General features: G+C 44.3%; 2 protein-coding genes across 5 annotated transcripts in view; one reads left to right on the top strand and one right to left on the bottom strand.

Moving 5' to 3' along the window:
- Rtp4 (receptor transporter protein 4) overlaps positions 1–8,217 on the top strand; it is a 28,657-nt gene extending 20,440 nt beyond the window's left edge. For 2 of the 4 annotated variants that reach the window (XM_050159967.1, XM_050159966.1), the window contains 3 exons: positions 997–1,093; positions 2,268–2,480; positions 5,314–8,217. In XM_050159967.1, the coding sequence (XP_050015924.1) occupies positions 1,083–1,093; positions 2,268–2,480; positions 5,314–6,100 (1,011 nt within the window). In that variant the 5' untranslated portion in view covers positions 997–1,082 and the 3' untranslated portion in view covers positions 6,101–8,217. The other 2 variants (XM_050159968.1, XM_050159965.1) reach the window with 2 other exon arrangements.
- Rfc4 (replication factor C subunit 4) overlaps positions 1–12,295 on the bottom strand; it is a 751,101-nt gene that overhangs the window by 554,820 nt on the left and 183,986 nt on the right. The window lies entirely within an intron of this gene.

Here is a 12,295-nt window from a genome sequence, read left to right as displayed (position 1 = left end):
GCTGGCCTTGGTGAGTTCCCGATAGAACATCCTCATTGTCTCAGTGTGTGGGTGCACCCCTCGAGGTCCTGAGTTCCTTGCTCGTGCTCTCTCTCCTTCTGCTCCTGATTTGGACCTTGAGATTTCAGTCCAGTGCTCCAATGTGGGTCTCTGTCTCCTTTCATCGCCTGATGAAGGTTAATATTCAGGAGGATGCCTATATGTGAACAAACCGATTCTTAAGGGTTGTTTAGCTCTAGCATTCTAGACGGAATGTATTCCAAGTTCCCAGAATTCCTCATGTTCTTTGTCTAGATATAGGTGCTTTCCTATGTTATAAAACAAGAGAGTTACATGATAGAATATACAATTCTGGCTCCCAATAAAGTCACATTAACGTTTAGAAGGCTCTTGATGATAGGTGGGTTCTGTTTCCAAATGGACAAAGTATAGGGTTCTAAGGATGGCGTGTTCTGCTTCTCATATTTTTTCCATTTGACTAGACTTCAGGGGAACCAAGTTTCTGGTCTGGAATTTAAGCATTGCTTTAAAAGATGTAGTTCAATTCCTGAGCACCACCAGCCCCCAAACATCAATTCACTGCTCTGTTTGTGAGAGAAGCGCTACCACGGCTCCTGTGTTCCCTGCTGGATACTTTCCATATGAAAGGAGAAGTTGAGGTGCAAACCCAAGGCTTCAACAGCATCAAAAGTCCTCTTTCTAAATGTCAGAGAAAGAACTCCACAGTGTGGCTGTTTCTACCTTTTGCAGTCTGCAGAGGCAGCTGGCTAACTGTCCTCACCAGACTTGTAAGGCGCAGCAGTTTGCATGGACTCACAAAGCTGAGGACAAGCAAGGTCCTAGAAAAATTGGGGTTACTAAGAGCTGGTAGAGGAGCCCAGTGCATACATTTGAAGCTGGCTTCTGCAATCCAGAGGACCAGGGGCCGGTTTCTTTCCTGGTTTGGTGAGTCTATAAATACCACTGTGGTTTACCAGCTTTATATTTCTCCCACAGACACCTCCTTGTACCTGCCGGCCCTTAACTTTGTACAATCTGCCGAACACCTGTCACAACGGGTTTGCTGTGACCGCCTAACTGGGATGTCTCTCAGGTGAGTAATAATATGTTCATTTTGGTCTCCTAGTCTGATCCTCAGGGCACAGGAGAATCCCTAGCTCAGAATGCCAAACTGGGGCTTGATTCCTGTCCTCTGGTTCTGGTACCCTGTGCCAGGCCATAGCAAGCCTCCACTGCTTCTCTCCAGGCAGTGAGGTGGGTGCAGACACCGCAGGTTCTGAAATCATAGAGACCCAGGTTCACATTTTACCTCTGCTTACTCACCTGTAACTTTGGGCAAGGATTGCCAGGCCTTGGCCTGTTGCTTGCAAAATACCAGTGTTAGAAAGAAGCTTGGGGTAACAAGAAAAAAGAACGAGACTCACATTTTAGTGTCCAGACAAAGCAAACATTAGTCCTGGTCAAGAGGGTGTTCTATGGGCCTCGAACACACCAGGGCAGGACGCACAGTTGGTTTTGAATCTAACTCTGGTAGAGACTGACTTTACCCCATTGGCTGGGGTCTGACATCAGAGCTTAAAGTTTAGCTGCTATAAAGAGAACCTGGGTGTAGGGAAGAAAGGGAATCAGGATGGGGTTGGCCACTTAATTTACTTCTGCTCCCACAATGCAGCAGGACCTTGGTATAAACAAAGACTTTCCTGGGTCGGAGGGTGTTAAGATATTTGTATAAAGCTGAAGGGGGCAAAAAGCTTTGAATTCTTTTTGTTGCAAACAACAAGGTTTATGGTGTTTGATGGTGAACACTCACATTTAATGTTTTATACCCCGGGAAAATTCCCCTGCTAGGGGCTTGCCTGCGGATTTAATTGATTGGGGCCACAACCCCCTACAGCTCTCCTCCCATCTCTACCAGGCCACCAGCATCTGTTGGAGCAAGCACTGTGTCTGGGTCACTAGGCGTCCTTTACTTCAGTCCCCACATCAGTGCTTTGTTTACAATCAAACTTTTAAAAGAGGAAAAAAAATGAACTAAAGATCCCCACACACCAGTCCCTAGCCAGCAAACAGAGCTTGCTGCTCTGGGTGGTTCAGCTTGGCCCCTGCACACGGCGGCAGCTCTCTGCTGCCTTCGGCCTTTCCAATGAAAAACTGTTCTGTGCACCTTGGAAACCAAAAGCTAAAGGCAGGAAATGGAAACTGAAAGTTAACAGAGAGCCAGAAAACGAAACTGTTCTCTCTTTTTTTCCCCTCTCTCTCTCTGCCAGAATTGAGCAAGACAGCAAGCTACTCACTATGCCTAGATCTCAGCGTTCACCTCCAATGTCATTCTCAGATCCCAGTACCTGGGAGCAGATGTTTCAAGAGCTGATTCAGGAGGAGAAACCCAGGGCCAAGTGGACCTTGCAGCTGGATAAGAATATTTTGCCGGATAACTTGACCATGGGATGGAGGCAGTACCAGCAGGCAGGAGTTGGCAGGTGAGTGGGGGTTGGGCAGATTGTCGGTCCTCCTGAAGGTCCCACTCAGCGCAGAATAGCTACTGCCAATTTGCTCTTACAAAAAAAAAGGGGGGGGGGAGAACAAATGTGACTGGGTGGGTCCCCCAGTCTTCTGTGGTTACAGGGCTGGTTGGGGGCCCCTAGACGCCAACCCTCCACCTTGTTTAATGCAGGAAGTCTTTTTGTCCTACCAGGTCTACTTACTATAATAGTTCTAGAGTCTGTGGAGAGTACCTCCAAATTTTTCTCAAATTGTTCCAACCTTCTCTCTTAATTGAATCTCCAGCTAGAACAGGCCTGGCCTTGGATCCAGCTGCTTACCCCTCTTATCAAGAGAAAACATAGTAAAATACTTACGATGGAGAAATAGATTTATCTACAATTTGGGTCCAAATGGGGGTCAGGGCTGTTCTTAACCTGTCTCTGTCTTCCATGCAGTAGTGTTGGCGTTTATAGAAACAACAAGACAGAATCGGAATGAGCATGTTACCAGAAATGTTGGGGGTCCCCTCTATAGGTACTTGAGGACACCAGGGGAAGTAAGCATCCTTCTTGGTGTTCTTAATTTCTTCAGTAAAAGAATCTTACAATGGACAGGACACTCAAATGGAAGCTTGAGGGCCATTTTATTTGTTTCAAAGTAAAGCCATTGGGTAGGCAAGCTATAAATCTCAGTGGCTGCCTGGAGGAGGGGAAGGAAGAAGGGGCAGAAGGCCCTACCCTATGAGTTAAGTTGCTGTGGAGCTGTGCCATGGTGGATGGCCACACGGCAGAAGTGGGACATAAAGAGAGCAAGTAAGCAAGGCCAGTGTCACAGAAAGCATGCGTAGGACCGAGGTGGCAAGGAGAAAAGGGAAAGTTATGTTTGCCCGAGTAATTCAGAAAAGTGAACAGGCTCGTGAAGCCAGGCAAGGAGAGTTGCTGAGCTGGGTTTTGTAAGCTGCGGCCATAAGGAGCAGGAATTCTGGGAAGGAAATGACAATATCATTAAAAGGATATCCCACATTATCCCTCTAGCATGTGATAAGTACTGAATCCCTAGTCATTGGATATCCTCTGCTGCCCATGTAATAAGCCAATCAAGTTGAATTAATAAATCCAGGTTTAATAAACAGAGCAGAGCAAAGCAACTCCTGGGTGACTCTTGGGAAAGCAGGGGAGGAATCACATGGCAAATATGACAACCAGGTCTTAAATAGCCTGCATGCATTAAATGACCCGAGTAGCCCAGGGGAGGGGCTGATTCTTGGTGGGCTTTCTCAGGGGTGGGTTTTGGAGGCGACAGCTGAGGGCGGGGTTTGGAGGGCAGCTCCAGGAGATAACCCCAACAGCATGGTTTAAGGTGAACCCATCTTCTCAGTGGTGGTTGTTCAATTAGCTAGGTGCTTGGCTGATCCAGCTGAAACGTTACCTATCTACCCAGACCAGAGATTCTATTCTCTTGACAAAAAGGAGTTTGCTCTTAATGGGCCTTTATTGCTGTTCTACCTCATAGATTTAGTTGTGGAATCTGTGAGATTTGACCGTCTCTGGAGACACAAATATCTTACTCGGGGGCCAGAACTTCTAGAACAAGCCCTCTCCACTCCCAGCGTGGCATTTCCTGCAGGGAGCTGCAATTGAAAAATGGAGGGCAGGGGAGGGAAGGGAGAGTCAAATTTTGAGGGAGTCTCCTATATTAACACTGACCAGTCCCTTCAGGCTACAGTAAGACTCCTTGCCTGACCTCTGCTCAGGGCTAGTTCCTAAGCGTCAACTAAATACAAGTAGCCATATTGCACATTGTTTTACAGAAAGCCTGTGGATAAAAAGAGAGAAAGCTAAAGCCCAGGCCCGAGTGTCTGAGGAACGCCCTTTCTTTATCGGCTGCCCTCCCTGCGGTCCCAGTCAAGCTCCAGGTTGTAGGAACAGTTTTCCTTACCTTGTCAGGACAGTAAGAATGGCTGGCCTGGGAAGCTAAACCCCTGTCTCTAGAACTCTAGCGCCTTTTCCAGGGCCCCTAGGGCCCGCAGTTTTTTCCGACCCCCTCATCTGTGCTGCTGCCTGCTCACCCTTGCCCTATCTCAAGCCCAGTGTGCCCTACCCCATATGAACCTTGGGCAATACATTGCCACACATTCTAATCTGTCCCTAAGATGTTGCTCAGTAGAGGTATGCGTTGTAGTAGGTAGATGAATAAGGTTGGTTTGCATGGCCTCGGCTGAGGAAAGAACCCTCCCCCACTTGCTTTGTATATCCCAAGTTGTGTGTACATTTTATTATTTGCTTTTCTTGCAGTACCTGTGAGAAATGACCGACAGAGGAAGAGAACCAACACTGAAAGGCAGCAGTATTGCCTGCCTCTCAATAGGCAGTTTATAGAAGTTTTGTGTCATCGTGAAGAATGTTTTATGCACATAATAACAATTCTCTCTTGTGTGTGTGTGTGTGTGTGTGTGTGTGTGTGTGTGTGTGTGTGTGCGTGTGAACAGCCCTGACACTCCTGGAACTCACTTTGTAGACCAGGCTGGCCTCGAACACAAATCCGTCTGCCTCTGCCCTCCTAGGTCTGAGATTAAAGGCATGCACTGCCACTGACTCCCTGCAAATTCTCTTCTTTTTTTTTTTTAAAGACTACCAGAGAGGCTTTTACTATCAAAGATGCAGGCTCAGTAGTAACAGGAAAGCATCTAAAACACAGTGCCCCTTGTTCTTGCTTCTCTGTGACCAGGTCATTCAAAACCATATGAAAGGGATTCCTAGAATTCCTAGCTGACCATTGTCTCTCAGACCTGAGCTAAGGATACCATGGGCTTCTTTGTTCTGCCTACAGGTTCCAGTGTTCCATATGCAACAGATACTGGGTTTCTGCCCAAGTGAAGATCCTGTGCCACATGAACCGCGAGCCTAGTAAACTTCAGGGCCGGGTGCTCATGAGGATCTTTGCTCAGAGGTGCCAGAAGTGTTCTGAGGCTAAATTTGAGAATCCTGGGTTCTCTGAAGAGAGCATCCAAAGAGTTCTGGAGAAGCTGGTTAGTTATATTTTGCAGAAATACTATGGACATGGCCTCAAGAAAATAACATCAACTTCAAATGAAGGGGTGCTTTTGGATGGACCCCATGACAGAGCCAATTGTGAGGCATGCACTCTGGACCCCCATGGAGGGTGTGCATACAAAGCAAAGCCACTCAAATCCCCATCTCCTCCACCAAAGAGCTGCAGTTCTTTCCCATCCCAGAGCCACGGTTCTTCCCCACCAAAGAGCCACGGTTCTTTCCCACCACAGAGCCACTGTTCTTTCTCAGCAAAGAGCCTCAGTTCATCCGCACCACAGAGCCACAGTTCTTATTCACCAAAGAGCCACGGTTCTTCCCCACCAAAGAGCCACAGTTCTTTCTCAACAAAGAGCCACAGTTCATCCCCACCACAGAGCCACGGTTCTTCCCCACCAAAGAGCCACAGTTCACCCCCACCACAGAGTCTCAATTTTTTATCTCAGCCTGCAAGCACATATTCTGAAAATGTGCATGTTCAGGAACACAGAGAGCTCAATATCGGAGGGCTTTTTGCCGCTTTGTCTCTTGGAGCAATTATCCTTTTTCGTCTAATCTTTCTGTAATAGACTTATCATCTTGTTTTAATTCTAGAGTTATCCATAAAATGGATATCATTTTAACATGACAATGACTTGATTTGAGATCAAGAAAGGCCAAGTATGTAAAATAAACCTGGTTTCCTAGACAGGCTCTGAAAATAGCCTAGAACATGACATATACATAGTGGAGTTTAAAACAAATTCTTACTAAGTCACTGAACCATCTGTATTTGCTTGCACACTTATTGTTATCAAGTTATATTGATTAAATCTTGACAAGGTCCTGAGTATTATCGTAAATGTACTGTGACAGACTGAATAATGCTCCCCCCACCAAAACCGCCCTTACCCTCTAGAACTTGTGACTTGTGTATTTTGAAGAATAGATTTTGGAGACATGATAAAATTGAAAGATCTTGGAGTAAATTGTCTTGCGTTCTCAGGTTGAATAACAAAAGGTCCTTCTGTTCATCTTTTCAGTCAAGGTCCATCAGAAGATTAATTTTGAAGGCTTGGCCTCTGGGTGATAGTGCTATGGAAGGGCATGTGAAGTTTATGGTGTGGTGCTGTGAACTGATCCTTCTGTACACTGTAAATATGCAGTACTCTCATTGGTTAATAAAAGAACTGACTGGCAGGTAGCCAGTATGGGTGTGACAACCAAGCTAAGGATGCTGGGATGCAGAAGGGCAGCATCGTGGGAGTTGCCAGCCAGATGAGAACAAGTCAGAAACACAAAATAGAAGTAAAAGATATGAGCCCTGGGGCAGTACATAGATTAATAGAAATAGATTAAGTTGTAAGAGATAGTAACAAGCCTGAGCTATCAGTTGAGCATTTATATTTAATATATGCCTCAGTGTGTTTATTTGGGGGTTGCTGGCAGGATAGAAACTTTGCCTACAAATGGCATTCCAACGTGGGGCCAGAATTTCCACATAAGACCTGAGAAAGCTTTATAAAAAGGTTCTAAATACACAGACACAGAGCCAAAGGCATCTGTCTAGTTTCATGTCTCTCATGCCAGCTGTGGTACAGGGTCGCATCTCCTGGCCGCTGCCTGCAATCTTGAGCTGCCAGTGCACCCTGAGATGAGCTGAGTGGCAGGTTCCTGCAGTCTCTCAGGCTGGCTATGAGCACAGTCATATACAGAAAAGTGGCTCTTGGCAGCTGCCTGTGGGAAGAGCCAGCCACCGTGCACTAAGCTAAGCTACACTTGATGTATTTTAAGATTCGTCTCATGAGGTCAGAAAAAAAAAAATCACAGATACACAGTAAAGACAGATTCAGATAGAAAAAAAAACCCTCTAAACAGGTTACAGTGTGTTTAAAAATATACGTAGGATTAGGAGAGATAAGAGAAGGTATAGAGAGTCTTAAAAAAGAAATATATAGTTTTAAAATAATAAAGTGCTTAAAAAGTGGGTAAAGTAATATAAAAGAAAAAGCTACACAAAGACAGGACTTACAAAGAAAGTCTGAATTCTGTATGTTACTATTTGTGTTGTCTTTAAATATTTTAGCTGCCAAGGGACACTGGATTTTAAAAACTGCTAGATAAAACACAACCTATATATTTTAAAAATGTGTTGAGTTCAAAATTTAAGTCAAAAGGTGTGTTACTTTGGGGGAGAGGTTATGCTTTTATTTTCACAGAAAATGTGGATTCATTTCAGGTTAAAGATGATCAGGTTTGGTTGAGGAAGACCCCCTGAAATTCTGACTACAAACATAGAGAAATAAACCTAGAAGAATGACAAGACCTGTGATATATATTTTGCCTACTAAAATACATAACCAAAATATCATCTTTGGCTGACTTGTGTACAATGCACAACCTTTACCTGTATTAGTGCAGGTATGTATGTTACCTTTAAAAGTTTATGTATTTTCAGAGCAAAGAAACCAGACACCAATGAAAATGAATGGCCCAAGTGATCCAGCATTCAAAACAACTTCAAGGCTGCTGACAGATGACTCAGCCTCACAGAATACTCCAGCCAAGACCTAACAATTATCTTGATTTTTTCTCAAGGGTCCTCTAAAGATACCAGCAGCCCCAGACAATGGGAAGCAGTCTAAAGGAAACAAAGCCCACGTACCCAAAATATAGATTATGAATGTTTATTATTATTTAAAGGGATTGGTTATAAATTGTTATTGGTAATAGTCAGAAAAAAAGCTGAACAAATGTCACAGAAGAACCAAGGGTGACCACCCAGACAGCCAGATGTCCCTGTCATTAGGTTAACATTTCACCTTTCTGGGGTCTTTGATGGAGTTGAAGACTAGATAGTCATAGTTAAAGTTTTCCTTAGTTATGATAAAAGGTAAATTAAGTATAAAACTTTAGACTTACAAAGATAAGATAAATAATAAGAGTATTTTCTTTGAACTTGCCAAATACAACTGGACAAGATATTATAACTGTAATTATTAGTTAATAACTGTTTTTTATTATATATAATTTTGCTATGTTAAGGATATAATCTTCCTTTTTAATTAGATAAAAAGGGGGAAATGCTATGGAATAATCCTTCTGTATCCTATAAATATGTATTGCTTTCATTGGATAATAAAAGAACTGACTGGCAGTTGGCCAGACAAGAAGTATAGGTGTGACAACCAAACAAAAGATGTTGGGTAAAGAAGGGCAGAGTCTTGGGAGTCGCCAGTCAGAAACAGAATGTGTTGGACACACAAAATGGGATAGAGGTCAAAGCCATGAGCCTTGGGGCATCACATAGATGAACGGAGATGGGTTAAGTTGGAAGAGCTTGTTAATAAGAAGCCTAATCTATCAGTTGAGTGTTTATAATTAATATAAACCTCAGAGTATTTATTTGGGAGCTGCTGGTGGGACAGAAACTTCTGCCTATGACATGGTCACTTTCTGGAGTCAGTTTTCTCTGTCCATCACATGTGTTCTGGGAATTCTGGAGATTGAACTCATGTCAGGCTTCGCTGCAGGCACTTTTACTAGCTGAGTCCTTTTGCTGTCCTGCCCGTTAACATGACATTAGCTTAGCAAGGATGACTTTGGATATCTGACCTCCAGAACTACTAGGTGGTAAGCCTGCACTGAGGTACTAAGGTTGTGGTCATTTGTTCAGCAGCAATAAGATGGCATAAGCAGGGCTCATCTGGGAAGAGGAGAGTCAAAGGAGAGACCGCCTCCATCAGATTCCCACAGGCAAGTCAGTGGGGCATTTTCTTGATCAGTGATTAATAAGGGTAGTCCAGCCCACTTTGGGTGTATTGTAATGTAGCTAGCTTGCCACCAATGATCTGGTTTGTATACTCAGTGGAGAGTAGTGTGTTGCGGGCTCATATGGTCATGACAAACTTAGAAGTCAGAAGTAATATGTATATTAGTCTTATTTAATAGAAATCCATTCTATGGGACCGATTCATAGTCTCCATTCCCACTTTTATGGCTTGTCCACTCATGTATCCAAAGTACCAGTACTAAAACAATGAATGACAGAGACTCCTAAAGTCAGTCACTCTATCTACTTGGATGGTTTAGGGTCTTTTCTCTAGTGGTTACTTTCTGGAAGACATTAACATAACACATGTTTTTTGTGTTTGTTTTTTACACTTTGTGTCCACCTTAAAAATCCATTCACGCTTCTCTTCCTCCTATCTCACTGTCTCTAAGTTTCCTATCTGTTATACTTTGAGGTTTTAAGTGGTTTTTGGAAAAGCTTGTGTGTTAGAAGTTTGGTTCTTAGCTGGTGAATCTGTTCATTGAGAGGTGGTGGAATTCAGATGGTCAACCTAAAAGTATTACTGTCACAGGCGGGGGGGGGGGGGGTGGACTCTATCTGATTGGAGCAATGAGGGAATGAAGAACAGAGAGACACACAGACACACATATGGGAAGTCTGGGATTGGGTGGGCAACTGGGATACTTCACCTGTTTATTTTATACTGCTAAATGAGGAGGCAGATATATTGTAATATGAATGATCATATTTTTACATTATATACACATATCTATTTTAAACATATAAACTATATGTTTCCTTCCTCCTCTCTCTGCATCACTGGCCATCATGGAACTCCCTATGAGGACTGGGCAGGCCTACAATTGGTAGAGATCTGCAGGCCTCTGTCTCCTGAGTGCTGGGATTAAAGGTGTGCATGACCATGCCAGGCAAAATTGCATTTCTTAAGCTATGCACATACGTGACTGTGATTAAAAAAAAAAAAAAGATAGTCCATTTGGTGTTTCCAGACCCCACCCCTGCATCTCAGTCCATTTGGTGTTTCCAGACCCCGCCCCCGCATCTCAGTCCATTTTGTGTTTCCAGACCCCGCCCGCAGCTCATCCCTATTTATTTAGGTTTTGCATTCTGTACTTCTTCCCTTTCTCTTCTCAAATTCCCTTGGTTTCTCTTGTTCTCTTGCTTTTTGTCAACTGTGTTTTAGATGTGATCGCTCTTGTGGAATTCAAAGACAGAGGATGTTCTAGTTGCTCAATAACACAACAACTCGAGGCTATCATTACTTACACTGTGAAGATCTAAGTCCATTAGCCCAGGGTGATGATTGTGATGGCTAATTTTGAACACAAACTGGATTGGATTTTTTTTTTTAAAGGACATCCATGAAGCACAGTCTTGTGTGTTTAATCTGTGATAGCGTTAAATGAGAATGGGCGACTCGTTGTGAGGTTGAGCAGAAGCATCAATGCTCTGGGACCTGGATCCAAGTTAAAGGGAAAATTGGAGCCGGGCGGTGGTGGTGCACACCTTTAATTCCAGCACTCGGGAGACAGAGGCAGGCGGATCTCTGTGAGTTCGAGGCCAGCCTGGTCTACAAGAGCTAGTTCCAGGACAGGAACCAAAAAGCTACGGAGAAACCCTGTCTCGGAAAAAAAAAAAAAAAAAAAAAAAAAAAAAAAAAAAAAACCTGGGAAAATTGGTGAAAGCCAGTTGAGCGCTTACATTCTCTTCTTCCTGCTTCCTAGTCAGTGTCATGGAGTAAGCCCTTCTCACCACCATGCTTTCCATGAAGGACTACATTCCTCTGAACTGTACACAAATATGAACCCTCCTCTCATTAGGCAGCTTTCTGTTGGGTGCCTGATCACAGCATCGAGAAAAAGAACAAAAGCAACAGTTGTGGCAGGCATGATTGGACTCTACCATAGGCATAGTGTGTCCCACTGATTGGAGTGAATTTTGAATCCATAACAAAACTGATAAAAACAAAAGTGTGTCGTTTTTTTATTATCACCATATGCCACCAACTATCAATAACATCAGCCCCAGAGTGTGAGGACCCAGGATATGGCCAGCAGCCTGGGGAGTGACACTCTGTTTCCATACGAGAGAGTTGACCTGATTCCTACAGTGATGAATTGGAGCAGCACAGAAGGAGAAATTTCAGTGGTGTCCCCTGAGCCAGCAGCGAGTGCTATTAGTTAAGCCAGGCAGCCAAGTTAGGGTCTGATACAGAATATTCTCAAGCAAACAGCCATTTGACCTGAGCAGGTGCGGTTACAGGATCAGGCATCCTCTAAAAAGGATAAGCTTTTCCCTGTGGGGGTCAGTAATCGTAGCCCAAGGCTAAAAGCTACAGATCCCAAAGATGCTAATGTAGTCCCTGGCCTCTCTTCACACACTGTTCATGCTGTTCTGGCCCCAAACATCCTCCACAAGTTCACTCTGGTGAACAAGACGTGAGACTCCAAACATCCTTAGGCCAAACAGCAGGAGAGCTGTCTCTGGAGACACAGAAGGACAGAGCCATCTGATGTGACTCAAAACTGATTTCCCAGTGAAATCCTGATCCAGGCAGAGCAAAGGGGGCAGCTGTTTGACCCTGGTTACTCAGCTGGGACTCAAAGGCACAGACTTCCATTTAAGGATGTCAGACATGTGAAGCCTCAGGGGTAATGACCTGGGCCTCGGGACTGAACTAAAAGCCATAGTTCAGAAGTCGGATTAGCTCCATGTCACAAGAAGAGCCAGGTGTTAGAAGAACGGAGGAAACTGGGCAAAACAAAACAACACTCTCTGGTTCTGAGAAACCTTCCAAAGAACTCCAGAGTTCCTGAAGGCCTTCAAGGGTCCTAACATACTTTGGGGGGGGGGGGCTAGAGGGCGGGGACAGCAGGGAGTGAGATTGCCATTAATCCTTATTGCCCACACAGAGAGTGAATGGCTTTTCCATGGAGACCCTAAGCTGCTGGAAAGGAGGAGGAAGAGG

Source organism: Alexandromys fortis, unplaced genomic scaffold, assembly GCF_014885135.2.
Source record: "Alexandromys fortis isolate MF-2015 unplaced genomic scaffold, M_Fortis_MF-2015_v1.1 scaffold_100_3062768_6864082, whole genome shotgun sequence".
NCBI lineage: Eukaryota > Metazoa > Chordata > Mammalia > Rodentia > Cricetidae > Alexandromys > Alexandromys fortis.
This window is presented reverse-complemented; position numbering and strand designations above follow the sequence as displayed.